This window comes from Neomonachus schauinslandi, chromosome 1, assembly GCF_002201575.2.
Source record: "Neomonachus schauinslandi chromosome 1, ASM220157v2, whole genome shotgun sequence".
Classification (NCBI taxonomy): domain Eukaryota; kingdom Metazoa; phylum Chordata; class Mammalia; order Carnivora; family Phocidae; genus Neomonachus; species Neomonachus schauinslandi.
Genome location: NC_058403.1, coordinates 211502428 through 211519300, shown reverse-complemented (window position 1 = coordinate 211519300; position 16873 = coordinate 211502428). Strand labels below are relative to the sequence as shown.

At 55.7% G+C, this 16873-nt stretch overlaps 2 protein-coding genes across 2 annotated transcripts; one reads left to right on the top strand and one right to left on the bottom strand.

Moving 5' to 3' along the window:
* Nucleotides 1-3033: 3033 nt before the first annotated feature.
* Nucleotides 3034-8575, top strand: SHD (Src homology 2 domain containing transforming protein D). The gene is made up of 6 exons (XM_021705449.1): nucleotides 3034-3330; nucleotides 4570-4675; nucleotides 4754-4942; nucleotides 5938-6061; nucleotides 7273-7392; nucleotides 8389-8575. Exons 1-6 carry the CDS (start codon nucleotides 3034-3036, stop codon nucleotides 8573-8575), a joined length of 1023 nt encoding a protein of 340 aa, XP_021561124.1.
* A 465-nt stretch (nucleotides 8576-9040) lies between these two features.
* Nucleotides 9041-14221, bottom strand: TMIGD2 (transmembrane and immunoglobulin domain containing 2; the record flags this gene model as incomplete). The annotated part of the gene is made up of 5 exons (XM_021705515.1): nucleotides 9041-9079; nucleotides 9673-9953; nucleotides 10199-10300; nucleotides 10390-10425; nucleotides 13858-14221. Coding segments are annotated over 5 exons (822 nt in total), but the record flags the coding sequence as incomplete, so codon positions are not given.
* Between the last annotated feature and the right edge of the window lie 2652 nt (nucleotides 14222-16873).

Below are 16873 nucleotides of genomic sequence, written 5' to 3'. Positions count from 1 at the left end.
AAGATGCTCCAAACAGCGCCCAGAAGCGCTCAGTAGAGGTTAGCTGTTCTTCTCCCATCTCAGAGATGGGAAAACAGCCCGGGTCACCACCCAAGGTCAGGAGAGCTGGGATTCCGGAAACTGAGCTGCACCCAGGAGATGGCCCTGATACACTGCCTCTCGAACCACGGGGGTTGGGGGGAGGGAGGAAGCCTCAGCCTAGGACCCCTAGACCACCCCACCTGCTCGCCTTCGTCCGCGCAGTGCCCCCCCCCCCCGCTGCCCATCAACATGCAGAAACCCGAGTTCCTGAGGTTCAAGGGCACACCGCAAGGTCGCCAGCCCCCCAGCCTGACTCTCCTTATCCACCATCTCCCGTTCCTCTCTCCTCCCAGAACCCTTTGACGGCTCCTCTTCTTAGGGCGGGGGGTGGGGGGGTGGGGCGGGCAGCCCCAGGAGAAGCCAGCTCAAAAGCGCAGGAAAGTCAAACGCCGTTTGATTCTGCCTCCGGGGCCTCTAATTGCTATTCCTGACACACCCTGTAATTAGAAGGCCCCTTTGAAATATTTATACCTCAGACGTCTCCTATTTATCCGCCAGGGAAGGGCTCAGATCTGATGAGATCTGTCAACAGCTCATCCCTGAGCCGGGAATTGCCTTGGGGCTGACAGAAAACAGGACAATTACCTGCCGTGCTCCCCAGCAGTCCCCAGGGACGCTGTCTTGTCGCTGATCAGAGGGGGTGGGGTGGGGGGGGCATGGAGGCACTGCAGGAGGAGGACCGAGTTCAACAGGTTCATGTGGACGACACGGCCAAAGCTGGGGAGAGGACATATGGAAGCCCCTGCTGCGGTGAGGGGCTTTGCCTGCTCAGCTCTGGACCTCAGTGTCGTCGCCTGGAAAATGGGGCTAACAGTGGGGCAGAGGCGGAGAAACGCTGATCCCATGAAGACACTCTAGTGGGTCTCCAGTGCCACCCCAGCCAGGCCACATCGGGATGTGCAGGCAGACATGAGCTGTGGGGTGGCTCTGAGCAAGTCCTCCCCGTCTCTGTGCCTCAGTTTCCCTATGGGAAAAAATAACTCCCTTCTGGCGATCCTTCCTTGAGCTCTCTGGGGGTTTCCTGTTAGAACCCCTGTTAGAAACCAGGAAAGCAAGGCACAGACAGCATAGACATGGCCCCAACCCACTGTTCTTCCCCAGGGGCATTTTCCCACCAGTGTCAGCTCTGACTTCCATCTGGGTTTCCCTCCCCTCCAAGCCACAGGCACAAGCCCACCCTGGGGTCGGGGGGTGGGGCACGGGGAGAAGGGAATCTGCAGCCCCATTCTTCCCGATCACCCCTCTCTTACTTCAGTATTAGGGGGAGCTGAACAAGCCCCCTTAGGATGAAAGAAAAACCGTGTTTGCTCTGGAATTGGCCAGCACACCTCTTTGCTTCCCTTACCCCAAACCTCTTAGTGTCCTCGCCCCCAGACAGCTGCAGCGCCAACAGGCAGCCTGGCCAGGCGAGACCCCTCTCATTTCTGTCCCCCCTCCCTGACTCCACCCCCAGAAGCCACAAAGGGACAGATGCTGAGGACGCGCCGGGCACTGATACCATCTCCCTTCCCAAGGCCAGCTGCCCCAGCCCCCTTCCCCCATGCTGCAATTAGTCCCCTGGGGGGGGGGGGCGGGATTGCAGAGAAGAGTCCTCTTGGGAAGGGGACACCAGACCTCCCTCCCTCCCGTTGCCTCCCCGCTTCCTTCAGCTGCATCAACATCAATTTTAGCCAGTGACTTCTGGAACAATCTGCTGGTCAGTTGCGCCGCCAGATACTGGTTCAATTTCAACCCTCAACAGTGGTCGCTCTCACCCCATCTGCTGGTCAGTTTCACCCCCTCTCGCGGTCACATCCAGACCCCCATTTCCCAGCCAATTTCCACCTCGCCTCCCTCTCCCCGCTGCTCCCCGCCTCTGCACCTCTCGCTCTCCTGAGCAAGGTCAGCCCTGTCCGCTCCCACCTCCCGCGCTCCTCGCTCGCTCCTGCCAGCCGCGCTCCTCCGGGTCAGTGTCCGGCTGCCGCGGCCTCGGCCCCGCGCCTCCCGCCCCGCACCCCCCTCCCTCGGCGGGCAGCGCCTCCCCTCCCTTCCCAGAGCAGCTGAAGGTCTCAGTCACCTCCGAGGGGGTTGCAGGGGGAGCGGAGGGGGCGGGGGAAGCCGCGGAGGGGGAGGCGGGGAAGCCTTGACGTTGCAGCCCGGGACGCGGCCGGGGGGCCGGTAGGGGCTGGGGCGTCCGCCTGCGCGCCCCCTCCCCAAAGTCCCACCTCCCGGCCGCGGCGGGGAAAGTCTCTCCGAAAGCGTGAAGGGGGATTGGAGGAGGTTTTATTTCCCTTTGTGCAGGTGGCTGGGGCCGGATCGAGGCGGCCGGGCCGGGGGCTGCGGGACCCGGGTTCCCCCCGGAGCGGAGAGGAGCGCAACAAAGGAGGCGCCGCGCGGAGGTCACCGTCCCCGCGGCCCAACTTTGCGCGCGGCGCCCGCGCCCCGGGGGAGCCCGCCTGCTGCGCTGAGGACCCAGGCGTCCGGGCTGAGCCGGGGTTGGGGGCTCCCGCGGGCGGCGCTTTCCCCGACTCCCGGCCGCAGAAGGGAATCCCGGAGCTTCCCGGAGGCGGCGGGCGGCAGAGCCGCGCACGGGGACCGCGCTTCCCGCGGAAACTCCGCGCACTTCCGCGGATGCCCCTCGCCCTGGCCCGGCCACCGGGCGCTCGGGGTTCAGGGCCCTGCGGGGCGCCCCCTTCCCCCGCCGTCCTTGAGGAGCCGTGCTAAGGTGGACTTTTGCTCTCCTTCCTCCTCTTCCTCCCTCCCTCTCCTTCTCTCCTCTTTTCACTGCCTTCTGAGCGCAGCCAAGGGACACACCTGATCTTTCTCCTCTCCCTTCCTCCTCTCTCTCCTCCTCCCTCTCCCTCCTGCCCCCCCCCTCCTTCTCCCTGGGGACTCTGCGGAGAAAGGGGGCCGGGAAGGGGGCATGTGGGTCCCCCTCTGACAGTGGCCAGGTTTGGTACGACACACGCACAGATGGCCAAGTGGCTGCGGGACTACCTGAGCTTTGGCGGTCGGAGGCCCCCTCCGCAGCCGCCCACCCCCGACTACACGGAGAGCGACATCCTGAGGGCCTACCGCGAGCAGAAGAATCTGGACTTCGAGGACCCCTATGAGGACTCAGACAGCCGCCTGGAGCCCGACCCCGCGGGCCCCGGGGACTCCAAGGGCCTCAGAGACGCCAAGTATGACTCTCCCAAGCACCGGCTTATCAAGGTGGAGGCAGCGGCCATGGCCAGAGCCAAGGTCTTGCTGGGCAGCCCCGGGGAAGAGGTGCGTGGCTAAGTCCCAGACTCTGGGTGGCCCCAGGAGACTGGGTGGGGAGGGCCAGGCCGGGCTCCCTGGACGTGGGGGAACCTTGTTTTATGGGGCAGGCCGGGGCACCAGCCAGACACTCCCCAATCCCCCACCTGCTTAGTGGAGTCTGATTTCTGTCCCTTTCCAGGGCTCAGCACTGGTTGTCCCACTATCTCTCTGGCCCTGCTTTGTCCCCCTGTCCCCTGCTCCCTGTTCCCCACCTCTAGTCCCCTCCCCTCAGCTTCCCCAAACAGATCTGAGTGAGTCACTCCCCTAGCAAGCCTTGGAACCCCCACCACTGTGCCCCTCCTCTGTCATGATTCCCATTTCACAGAAGTGGAAACCAAGGCTCACGGAAGAGGAGCAACTGGCCAAAGGTCACAATGGCCCTAGCTTGTTAGAACTTGACCCAGATCTGCCTCCAATGCCCATGCTTTTTCCAGTATTTTTGCCAGAGGATCAGGGAGTCGACCCCAAGCCCTCGTGGAGACAGAGAAGGATTTGAGGAGGCTGTGTTGGGCAGTGATTAAGAGCACAAAGGAAGGAAGGAGGAGGCAGGGACTCCGGAAGCCGACCACCTGGGATGAAACCCTGCCTCTTACCAGCTGGGTGACCCTTAGCAAGGCACTTATCCTCTCTGTGCCTTGGTTTCCTGATCTGTAGAATGGGGCTAATGTACTTACTGGGTGCTGGGATTATAAGGAAACATGTGAAGTATTTAGAACAGTGCTGGCCGCTGATAGACATTACAATTATTTTTTATTTTTTTAAAGATTTTATTTATTTGTTTGAAATAGAGAGCGCACGGACAAGCGGCGTGCGGGAGAGAGGCAGAGGGAGAGGCAGAAGCAGGCTCCCCACCGAGCAGAGAGCCCAACATGGGGCTCGATCCCAGGACCCTGGGACCACGACCTGAGCCAAAAGCAAATGCTTAACCTACTGAGCCCCCAGGCACCCTGACATTAAAATTATTGAAGGAGGGAGGTGGGGCTGCGTGTCAGGGAGGCAGAGAGGCGGGGAAGCTGGCATCTGTACGCAAACCCTGGTGGGTGGGAGAGAGGACTCCCTACCCCGGGGACAATGAGCTTCGTGGAGGGGAAGAGTTACACGACCCAGAGAGGTGCTCCATCACCCAGGAGGGGGTGTCTATGGCTGGGCTTGGTCCCCCCCACCCCAGGCTTTGCCACTCCTTTACTTCTCTACTTCTCTCTCCAGTTGGAACTCGACACGGAGTACTCAGACCCCTTTGATGCCCAGCCTCACCCACCACCTTCAGATGATGGTTACATGGAGCCCTATGATGCCCAGCGGGCTGTGAGCGGTGAGTGAGCAGGGCTTTCGGGAAAGGGACCGGGTCCCTGGTGGGTGTGGGAGCTGACCAGTGTTCTTGGGCCCCCAGAACTGCCATGCAAGGGGGTGCAGCTGTATGACACTCCCTATGAGGAGCAGGACCAAGAGCCAGGAGATGGGGCCCCTTCTGGGAGGAGACCTCGCCAGAGCCGGCTGCCTCAGGAAGATGAGCGGCCTGCGGATGAGTATGACCAGCCCTGGGAGTGGAAGAAAGACCACATCTCCAAGGCGTTTGCAGGTACCCCTCCGACCCAGGCCTTGACCCTCCCCAGGCCCTGAATGTCCATGTCCTTCAGTTTCCTGCTCTGGTCATATCCTCTGATTCAACTTATAAAATAGACCCTAATCACCTGCCACTCTGGTAGTTTAGTCATTCTCACTAAAGTGTGAATGGCTGATAATTGTAAATGTATCTTCCTAGGAGAACTTGTATCTTCCTTGAGGAGAGAAACTCCTTTAGGGCACCTGTAGTGCTCACTGTAATATAGGGATAGGTTTTGGCATCAGGTAGACCTGGATTTGTGTCACTTACTTGGGAAAGGTGCTTTATCTTTTAGTCTCAGTTCCCTTACCCATCAAATGGGGATCCTTATAGCAGCTACAGAACAGGGAGCATGTAAACTGGGTGCTAGAAAGTGCTCACACGGAGCTGTGGGGGGACAGGGTAGCATTTCTTAGTAACTATCATTAGGTGGGCTTGGGGTCAAGTCCTGAGTTGGGGAAGCATGGACAAGTCTGTGGCCTCAGTTTCCTCTTCTGTAAAAGGGTAACAATACTACGGTCAGCTTTAAGAATAAAATAACTTGGACCAGGAAGAGTTGTGCGAACCCAGGTTGGCCCCAGAAGTTGTACGACTGGGAGGGACACTGGGGTTCAGTGCCTCACTCTACCTGTCCGTACCTGGGGCGGGGGGGGGTCTAGCTCTGAGGCTTGGCCAGAATCTGCAGAACGACCAACCCATCCCTCTAAGGCATCCCTCGTCCCTCGTGGAACTGGCCGGCCCTCGCCAGCCAACACACTTAGGAGTGACCACACCCCTTTCTTCTGAAGGCTGATCGGTTGCTCCTGGACCAGTCCTACCCAGCCCTTAAACCCAGCCCCTCCTATCCTGGATTCTGATAGGTTGCCCAAACTGGCACCGCCTTCCTACTGAGAGTGCATTGGCTTACCCCGGCCCCGCCCCTCCCAGGTGGGTTGGACTTAACCCTTTCCTCTCTAACCCTCCCCCTCCAGTGCAGTTTGACAGTCCTGAGTGGGAAAGGACCCCAGGCTCAGCCAAAGAGCTCCGGAGACCCCCATCCAGAAGCCCCCAGCCCGCAGAGCGCGTGGACCCGGCCCTGCCCCTGGAGAAACAGCCGTGAGTGGGGAAGCTGACGTTGGAGGAGCCGGGTTGAATCCCTCTCCGTCCCGTACCAGCTGCAGATTCCACTCCTCGGACTGGGGGGCTGGGGGAAGTATGACTCATTCATTCACTTCATTCCTTTCTTCCACTATCTTCATTGGGCGCCAGAGCCTGCCTGTGTCAGACACCTAGCCTAGGTACAAAGCAGAATCACATGGTGTCTCATTCCTCTGGCATCAGATTCTGGGTTCTAATCTCTGCTCTGCATCTCTTGGCTGTGTAGCTTTGAGCAAGTCACTTAACCTCTCTGAACCTAGGGCTCAAAACCCCCAAGATGGTGCCCAGCTCAGAGTAAAAGGGGATGTTCTCCGTTCAATTGGATGACGTTCATGAGCCTGAGGGTAAAGAGAAATCATCCTCATCCCCAGGGGATCTGGGGATGGAACTAAGAGGAGCAGGGTTTTGAGGGGGTCCCAACTTTGGGCTGGAGTGAGGTGCACCAGCTGGGAGGGTCTGGGCCTTCTCTGTGTCTCTCCAGCCTAGCAGTTCCTCCAGGAACTCCCTAAAAGCCCAATGAGCCCAGCCCAATGAGGTGGGGAGCTAGATATTTCCTTTAAACCCCTCCAGTCCAAAAGATACCATGGTGTATTTATCACAGTTATTCCCAAACCCATTAGGTGGGCCATACAGAACTGACTGATGAACGCTGAGGTACAGGGGGAGACGTTTCTTCTCTGTTCAGTTTTCTTTCAATACAAAACCCGCGAAGTCTGTTTGGCGCTCCTGTGTGTGTGAGACCTTGCTCGCAAATGCTAACCTCTCTCGGAGTCCATTCAGTACAAATATTAAGTAAAGGATGGAACAGGTGGGTGGGGATACGGGTTGTGGCCAATCTCTAGAAAGCCAGATGCAAGTGATTCAACTTGAGGGATTAGGGAAGGGGAAACAGGACCCTGGGGACCTAACCTAGGGAGACTGTAAAGATCAAGGTCAGCTGTATCTATTGAACTGGAGGGAGCAGCTCCACGTGGACCTGGGCTCAGCTGCCTTGCAGGGAAAAGCCGTGTCTGCCTGAAAACTGGGCTCCCCTTGAGAAACCCAGGGGACTTGTTCTCACTTGTTTGCCTGGAGCTCACAAGTCCTGGAAAGGGCTGTGCCTGCACCAGCCCCCAGGGGGTGTTTGCAGGGGGATTGCCCTTTATGAGACATCTGCCCCCACCCTCTAGGTGGTTTCATGGCCCACTGAGCCGGGCAGATGCCGAGAACCTCCTGTCTCTCTGCAAGGCAGGCAGCTACCTCGTGCGGCTCAGCGAGACCAGTCCCCAAGACTGCTCCCTATCCCTCAGGTGAGGCCCCAGCCCCCTGAAGGGACCGAGGCTCACAGGACTACCTGCCTCGTGCTTTCGGGTTACTTCGGTGGGAGCAGAAGGTGGCGCGAGCGGGCGGGGCTTCCATGGCTGCCCAGCAAAGCTTTCAGAACCGTGGAGGGGACTTCTGGGACCAGTGGGCCAGACGGTGTGGCTTCCACGGAGGCCACAGGCAGGGTTCCAACTAAGAGTGAGCCCCCTGTCACCGGAGGTATGCAAGAAGGCGGAGTGCAGGCCATCCAGTAGATCTAGGTTGTGGGTGAGGTGGGGAACTAGATTATTTCCTTTAAACTTCTGCAGTCCAAAAGTTGAAGTGTCTCTCAGGGCCAGAATCTCTGAGTGGCCCTGTAGGCATTTGAGTTTGAGATCCTGATTGTACGTACTTCTCTGCCTAAGATTCTAAATGTGTCTGATTATAACAAGCTCCAAAATTCGACTGGGCATCTGATTGTGAGATTCCTGAAAGGGCAAGATTGAAGAGGGCTTGGAGAATTGCTTTGAATCCTGCCTCTGCCACTTTATAGCTGTGTTACCTTAGCTAAATTCCTCAACCTCTCTGGGCCTTGCTTTTCTCATCTATGAAATGAAGATACAAACAGCACCTACTTCATGGTAATATTGCCATGATTAAATCACACACACACACACACACACAGGAATTGTTGAGCCTAGTGTCCCGGCAACAGGAAGTGTTTTATTCATATTAATGATGATAAGATCATTCCCAGGTTCAATGTCATTCAACTCACCAGAGATGTAAGCAAGGAAAGGGACCCCAGCCTTTAGAGCGGACAGGCGGGCAAGGCATCCCTGCCAATGGGGCACAAGCCCAGAGCTTGGCACCCAAGTGGCCGTTTAGCAGAAATATTTGGGAATGCCAGCCACCAGCTTCTGGGGGCCACGGTGGGGGGCCTTAGGGTCGGAGAGCATGAGCAGGTCTGGGGTGCTCAAGGCACTCTGACGCCTGTCCCCCAGGAGCAGCCAGAGCTTCCTGCACCTGAAGTTTGCACGGACCCGAGAGAACCAGTTCGTGCTGGGTCAGCACAGCGGCCCCTTCGCCAGCGTGCCAAAGCTGGTCCTCCATTACAGCTCCCGGCCACTGCCTGTGCAGGGCGCTGAGCATCTGGCCCTGCTGTACCCGGTGGTCATGCAGACCCCCTGACCCCAGCACCTTCAGCCCCTGCCCTGCACCGGGCGGGCCCAGGATCACTGGCTGCAAATGCTCGAAGTCTTTCCAGAGACTCGCCACCCCTCCAGGCCCTTGGTCTTCATCAGAGCTGCCTTCTTGGCCCTCTCTTGGGTGCTAGGGACCAGAATTGTGTCTCCAAGCACTCCCCTGGCCTGGAAAATAAATAAGTTATTGTGTGTTTCAAGTGTCCTTTCTGGGAGGCGGGGATCCCAACTCCAGGGAAAGGAGAGGATGAGTGACCCTTAGACCCTTAGGGGGGAATGGCATCCCCAGCTGGGGGTGAAGCCTGAATTGCTCATGGGGGCGGCGGGGGTGGGGTGGGGAACACAAGTAAGAGAGCTAGGGGCAGGCAGGGAGAGAACGTATGAGGTCAGAGGAAAACCCGGACACAGCTGACACAGACAGATACAAAGATGGAGGAACCGAGGGGGGAGGCTCTCAGGCCAGCCCTGCCCCCACGCGGCCCCTCCCTTGCACCTGGGCAGGCAGCGGAGGCCTGATGCTGCTGCTGAAAGGACATCTGTCCCCATGGAAACAGCAGAAGTGGGGGAGGGGAGCTGATCCCAGCTGGTGTCACTTCAAGGTGACAGTCGGGCAGGAGACCCAGGGGGCTGATGAGTTCCAGGGAGCCCCGATGTCCCCCATCACTCTTCATCTCCACAACGACCCAGGGAGGGGGGTTGCTTCCAGCTCAAGGTGCTGTGTGGAGGTCGGGGGCATCACTTCTCTGCTAATTGGACATGACTCTCCAAAGATAAGAGGAGGGACGTGGCCAGTCATCACAGAGCCCCCTCACCACAGTGGACTGTCCCCCAGCCATCCTGGGGCTCAGGAACCCCCAGACAACCCCTCAGATATCTTTAACACCCCCCAACTCACAAAATCTGGCTCTCCTTTATAAGCCTTTATTGAGCGCTCTGGGGGTGAGGGAGGAATCCGGCATTATAGTAATGAGGACGGGGTCTTGGGCTGGGCCGTTGGACTCCCTGACTCTTTGGGAAATCAGTCACATCTTCACGTGGCCATTGGTGGGAGGGGATCTTTTCTGGGGTTTCGAGTCCTCTCCCCACTTCAAGGAGCCTTCTTGGCCACTGCTGCCCGGAGGGGCGTGGGTCAGGAGAGACGCCGACGGTAGATATGGGGTGACTCGACCTGGGGCTGGGGCTGGGGCAAGGCTCCTGGGCCAGGCGCTGCTGGGGGCTGGGAGGCTGGGGCAAAGAGATGGAATAGAAGCTCTGACTCTTCTGGTCCTCCCTGGGGACGTCCAGCCCCTGCCCCTCCACACGCCACGCCTTAGTCTTCTTTGGGGCCCTCCGGGGCTGGTAAAGGACGTTCCCGTAGAGAGGATGCCCTGCAAAGGTGGGAGGGAGGGATGACACAGACTAAGAGGGGAAAATCACATGAGACAGCCTGGCTTTCTCCAGCCTACCTCTGCTCTCGCCCACCGGGCGCAGCCCCACCCGCCCTCCTTCCAGAAGGGGCAGATGGGGCGCGCTCGGCGTCCGGGTCAAGCGGCTGCAGTTCCCGCCTCCGCCACGCGGGGCAGGCGCGCCGGCGGAACCCGTCTGCCGCCCTCCCCGCCACCTGCGCGGTTACCTGAGTCCTCGCGCCGGCTGCGACGGCGGCCCCAGACCCAGGCGCTCAGCGCGAAGGCGGCCACGGCCACGCCCCCTGCCGCTAGCGGCGCCACCGGGAGTCCTGGGGAGGGGAGTGCGGGGCGGTCTGACGGGGGGCGGGGCGCGGGGGCCGGGGCGGGGCTGGAGGCGGGGCTCGCGGCCGGGGCTCACCTGAGTCGACCGAGGTCTGGTTCGTGGGCTGGCCATCTGCAGAGAAGAAACCTGTGTCTCGGGGGTGCTCACCTTCGAGTCCAGCCTCCACCCTTCAGGGTCAGAGCCCCCCCATCCCAGTGGGACGTCAGCATTCCGCCCCTGCCTTGCTGCGTGAGTCCGGGCAGGTGTCCCTCCGGACCCGTTTCCTCTTCTGAAAAACGAGGCGGCCCATTTCTGCCTTGCTCAGTTATTGTAAAGTAATCGCCGAATGGATTTTTTTCATCATGAGCTCCACCATCCTTGCCATGAACCCCATCACCCCCACAATAGACTCCACCATTCCCATCACAAGCCCTGTCATCCCCATAAGCCCCATCACTGACATCATGAGCTCCATCATTCCCACCGTGAGCTCCACGATCCTGGTCATGGGATCCACCATCTTTACGGCTCCTGTATTTTGAGCTCAACTCTGCCATCAAGCGCATTTTACGTACAAGGAAACAGTCTCAGCCTGAGTCACTTGCCTGGGGTCATGCACCCAGGCAGCAACAGTGCCTTGCTTTGAACAAAGGTGTTGCTCACCTCAGCTCCCCTTTCCTTTTCTGTTTCAGGAAAAAAGAAAAGAAAGAAAAAAGAAAAAGAAAGGAAAGGAAGAAAAAGCTTATACTGTCCTGACCTTTTGAGTCTTGCTGAGTCATCAGCCTAACAGACATAAATAATCACTTAGGTTTACTGAGGACTTGTCATGTTCCAGACCCTGTAATAAACTCTTTGGATATAATTAACTTCAAATTCACCTAACCCATGGCTAAGGAAACTGGCACAGAGGGGTCAAGTTACTTGCCCAAGGTCACACAGCAAGTGAACAGCAGAGTGGGGACATGTTCCCAGGTCTGCATAGTTGATATAAACTCCAGCCAAAGGCTCCTGGTGTGACTAAGATCAGGCCCAGTGCTCCTGACCTCTTCGCCTTGTATGTTTTAAAGTTGGCGTCGGGGGGCACCTGGGGGGCTCAGTCGGTTAAGCGTCTGCCTTAGTCCGCAGATCGTGATCCCAGGGTCCTGGGATCGAGCCCTTACATCGGGCTCCCTGCTCCGCGGGGAGCCTGCTTCTCCCTCTGCCTTCGCCTCTGTGTGTGTGTGTGTCTCATGAATAAATAAATAGGATCTAAAAAAAAAAAAAAGTTGGCTTTGGTCCCTGGGGGCTACCAAGCGCTGTTGGGGGGAGTGGAGAGCCAGCTGTGTGTGGCTGGAGGCAGACCGGCCCCATCCCTGAGATGCTGACAATGCACAGCCTGGTGCCTCTGCAATCCAGATTCTGCTAATTGGTAATTGGCCCTCTCATTACTAGAAGGTGGGGGCAGGCAGGACAGCCATAAGGCATGGCCCTAGAGGCAGGCGGTGGGGGGGTCCTGCCAACAGGAGAGGAATGGGCATCTCTTTGGGCCAGGAACTGGGGAGGTGCTCCATCCTGCCTCATGGGTCCAGGCATGTGCCCGAGGCCCTCAGGAACCACTGAGAGAGCACGAGCCCCCTCTGGGTCTGCTGGAGTCTCCAGGCCCTATGCAGGGTTTGGCCCAAAGTGGGTTGGCATGCAGAGTAGAGGGAGTGTATGACCTGCGCTTTTGAGAAAGCTGGCTGCATCCCTGGCTCGTGTATGTGGCTGGACACATCTAGGCCTTCTCTGGGCCTCCGCTTTCTCATCTCTAAATGGAGGCAGCTGGCTTAGCTGAACTGGGAAATTCTTTCTAGCCTTGAGAATCAATGGCTTTCAATGTGGATTCTAGAATTATCTGTCCTAACAGACTCTGAGACTGAAAAATTCTAAAAGCCTGTTTAAAATATTTAAGATACTGCAATTCTAAGATTCTAGAATCATCTATTCCTTTACATCAGTTTCTCAACCCTTTTTCATTATCATCCCCCAAAGAGACTTTTAAAATCTTACTTTGTTTCCCCATGACATTTTAGTACCACAGATACAGTGTGAATCTATGTACTGCCATACATCTATGCTTTATACATAAAAAAATAAAATCTTTGTTGCTCCCCAAGAACCAATTCTTGCCTCCTTAGGAGCAAGATTCCCCATTGAGAATGCTGTAGTTCTAAGAGCCTAGACTTCTATGCCTCTAGGATTCTCGAACTGCAAGATTCTGTTTTGTGGTTCGAGATCGTAGAATTGCCTGAGGCACAACAGAAATCTGTTGGCCAAAGACCAGTTGTAATTTGTTCACAGCACCCTTATTCGTGATTGCCAACAACCAGGAGCTGCCGAAATGCCCATCCATAGGAAATTGGATTGATGGATGGTGGTGGGTCTACAGCAAAGAGAAAGAGCATCCCGCTGCTGCATGACCAAGATGGACGTACCTTCTGGCTGAGTGGGGGATTCAATGTTGAATGAAAAAAGCCAGGCACAGAAGAGAATGCACTCTATGATTTCCCTTAAGTAGCACACAGAGCCAGGCCAAAGAAGTCTATGCAGCCAGAAGTCAGGATGATGCGTGTGTGCATGGGTGGGGGGAAGGGGTCCGGGAGGCAGGAAGTCTTGTTTCTTGAGCTGCATGGTGGTACAAGGGGTGGGCTCAGGCTGTGGTCTGAATGTGTCCCCTGCAATTCCTACGTGGAGTCCTAACCCCTGGAGGTGATGGAAGGAGGTGGGACCTCAGAAGGTGATTAGGTCCTGAGCCCTCACGAATGGGATATGTGTTCTTATAAAAGAGACATCACTGCCTCTTCCTCCAAGTGAAGGGTGCCAACTACCAAGCACGGTGAGGATCCTCACCAGAACATGACCATGCTGGGGCCCTGACCTTGGACTTCCAGCCTCCGGAACTATGAGAAATAAGTTTCTGCTGCCTACAAACCACCCCAGTCTGCAGTATTTTGTTATAGCAGCCCAAATGGACAAAAGCATCCACTAAGCCGGCCACTTACAATATGCGTTTTTCTGTATGTCGGAGATACTTTAATAATACATTTTTTAAAAAAAGATTCTGGGATTGTGCTTAGTCAAAATTCCAGAATTACATGTATTCAAGAGTCTTCATGATTGCAGTATTCAGGAAGAAGTCTCAGCAAACTTTAGCCTGTGGATCCAATTAGGCCCACTACCTGTTTTTTTAAATAAAGTTTTATTGGAACCTGGCCCCACCCATTCACGCCTGTCCAGTCTATGGAGGATTTCACGCTATAATGGCAGAGTGGAGTCGTTGCAACGTAGAACACAAATTAGAAAATATTTACTCTGTGGGCCTTTACAGAATGTTTGCTGAGTCCTCATCTAGAATTATAAGTTCCACCATGTCTTTGGTTCTGCAAGTCTAGATTTTGATGTTCCTGACTTTGCAGGATCTCTGTTTCTAAGACTCCCATTGGAAGAATTTAGAGTTTACGTTCCTAGGAAGGAATTTGAGATTCTAGAGTTTTGAGATCCTGTAAGTTCCAAGAGCCCACTTCTTCCCTCCTCTTGCTCCCATACCTTTCTCCACCAGGAGCTGCGTGCCATTGCCCTGCTTCACCTCCAACTTAGGAATCTCCACGGCCACCCAGCACGCGTAGTCCCCACTGTCATTGAGGCTCACGTGGTCCAGCTGCAGGGTGAGGTTGCCAGGCGCCTTCCAGGAAAGCAGCCTCCGGGGCCCGCAGACCCCCAGGCTGAGGCTGCCATTGGTGATGTGCGGCTCACACAAGGAGACGTCGTCCTTGGTCCATCCAACCCGGAGCCGCTCCCAGGCTTGGGACTGTATCACCTGGCAGGCCAAGGTCACCTGGCTTCCCCGTGTCACCCGCAACCACTTGGGCTCCTGCTGCACTCTCAGGCCTGTGGCTCCTTGCAGGACGAGGGGATACAAGAAGTGAGTAAGGCTGGTGTGTGTGTGTGTGTGTGTGTGTGTGTGTGTGTGTGTGTGACTTACTCCCCCACTGAGCCCACAGGGCTGAGGTTACATGATCTTTGCAAGATCACGTCTCACTGGGGCTCAAAGTCTTTTTTTTTTTTTTTTAAGATTTTATCTATTTATTTGACAGAGAGGGTGAGAAAGCACAAGCAGGGGGAGCAGCAGACAGAGGGAGAAGCAGGCTCCCTGATGAGCAGAGCTCGATCCCAGGACCCTGAGACCATGACTAAGCTGAAGGCAGATGCCCAACCATCTGAGCCACCCAGGAGCCCCTCAAAGTCTTCATTTGTGAAATGGGTTTAACTTTCTTTCGGCACTTGGGAGATTTCAGGGAGGACTCTATGACCAGTCCAGCTCTTGGCACACAAATATCGCCTTGTGTTTGCCAAGCCCTGTTCTGGACACCACGGACACAGACAGACGTGATGGAGACAGACAGAAATTCCTGCCCCACTCTGGAGCTGACAGTCTGGGAGGAGAGAGAGAGAGAGAGACATGGGACGTCATGAAGTGAGAATCCTGATGAAGGATGAGAGAAAATCTACTTATGGAGGGTGGTCAGGGAAGGCTTCTCAGAGGAGGTGATGAAATGGTAAGAAGTAGCCAGTGGTGGGAAGAAAGGAAAATGGAGGAAGAGCACTCCAGGCAGAGGGAGCAGGCCATGCAAAGGCCCTGGGCACAACCATGCCTGGTATGTTGGAGAAAGAGCAAGGAGGCCCTTGTGGCTGGAGCAGAGTGACTGAGGGGGAGAAAGGGAGGAAGTGGAATTGGAGAGAAGATGGCTTATACAAGGCTTTGCAGGCCACAGGGTGGAGGTGGGGAAAAGGGAGCAGTTTGCTTTTTAATCTAAGTGTGATAGGAAACCAGGGGAGCAGGGGAAAACATGGTCCAATTTAAGTTTTTTTTTAAATTTATTTTATTTATTTGAGAGAGAGAGAGAGAGAGAGCATGCAAGCAGGGGGAGGGGTAGAGAGAGAGAGAATTTCAAGCAGAACCCCACCCCCACACTGAGCACAGAGCCCGATCTCAGGATGTCACGACCCTATGAGATCATGCCCTGAGCTGAAATCAGGAGTCAATGCTCAACCAACTGAGCCACCCAGGCACCCCCCAATTTAAAGTTTTAAAAAGATCACCCTGTGCTGTGTTAAGAACAGACTGTGGGGGTGGGAGAGGGGTTCGGGGTGGCTGGGGGATGAGGGTCCACGAGCATAGTAACGGGGGCTGGACCCTGGAAAAAAGCGATCAGCAGCCGAATGGATTGAGAAAAGGAAAGAAGGACGGTAGCAGATTCCCAAGGTTTTAGCCTCAGGGACTGTGTGAAGGGCGGTGGCTTTGGGCCAATATGGAGGATCCTGACAGAGGAGCAAGGCTGGAGTAGAAGAAAAGTTTGCTTTGGGCCCCTGAGATGTCTGAGGTGCCTATCAGATCCCCCAGAAGGGGTATGTTTAGCTCAAGTTCCTGGCCTTTGATATGCAATCGCAGCGGATGCTAGAGAGATGAGATTCAGGCGGATGGAAGAGCAGGTGCAAGGGCCCCGGAGGTGGGATCGAGCTTGGTGTGTTGGGAAAAAAAGGAAAGAAAGGAAGGAAGGAAGGAAGCAAAGTAGGAAGGAAGGAGGAAGGAAGCAAAGTAGGAAGGAAGGAAGAAAGAAGAAAGAAAGAGAAAGAAAGAAAGAAAGAAAGAAAGAAAGAAAGAAAAGAAAGAAAGGAAGGAAGAAAGAAAAGGGAGAAAGAAAGGAAAGGGAGAAAGAAAGAAAGAAAAAGAAAGAAAGAAAGAAAGAAAGAAAGAAAGAAAGAAAGAAAGAAAGAAAGAAAGAAAGAAAAAGAAAGAAAGGAAAGGAAGAAAGGAAGAAAGGAAGAAAGGAAGAAAGAAAGAAAGAAAGAAAGGAAGGAAGAAAGAAAGAAAAGGGAGAAAGAAAGGAAAGGGAGAAAGAAAGAAAGAAAAAGAAAGAAAGAAAGAAAGAAAGAAAGAAAGAAAGAAAGAAAGAAAGAAAGAAAAAAAGCCAGCAGGCCGGACAAGGATGAGAAAGGGAAAGCTGTGGAGGGTGGAGATGACAGAGGCCAGCGGAGCTAGCTCAGGCAAGCCTGGTGTATAGGTCGTGGTGTGAGTTTTACTCTAGGGACCCACTCTGAGGATCCTGCTAGAACCCTTCAAGCCTTGTAAGGTTCTGAGTATCAGAGAGAAACAGGCCCTATTTAGCAGAGCACAGAGATTGGGTTCCAGGGGCTGGGAGCCAGGGGGCAGGCTGCTGGGGTGATGGACAACAGGAGGGAGGGCAGAGGGGAGGGGGGCCCAAGTACTCACCCCAGAACTGCACCAAGAGGACCAGCGCTGTGCCCAGGGACTCCATTCCTGGCCCACCAGGCCCCCCTCTCCTGGCAGGCGCCTCACCCCCCAACTCCCCATCCTAAGTGACAGACTTCCTGCCACAATCTCCGCCCCCCACCACAGAGGCAGATGTGACAGCCAGGCCAGATGTCTAGTAACTAATCCTGGTTAGGGCTCCACTGCCTTCCCTCTGGTGCCTGGGTTCCCCCAAGATTTTCTGTTTTTGTTTTTTCTTTAATCTGAAAAGCAGTATGTGTATGTCAATGG

Excerpts from the sequence above, each read along its gene's own strand:
- SHD (XM_021705449.1), top strand. The coding sequence starts at position 3,034 with ATGGCCAAGTGGCTGCGGGACTACCTGAGCTTTGGCGGTCGGAGGCCC. Across the intron at positions 4,676-4,753 it reads TGCCCAGCGGGCTGTGAGCG|AACTGCCATGCAAGGGGGTG; the intron begins GTGAGTGAGCAG and ends TTGGGCCCCCAG. Across the intron at positions 7,393-8,388 it reads GACTGCTCCCTATCCCTCAG|GAGCAGCCAGAGCTTCCTGC; the intron begins GTGAGGCCCCAG and ends CCTGTCCCCCAG.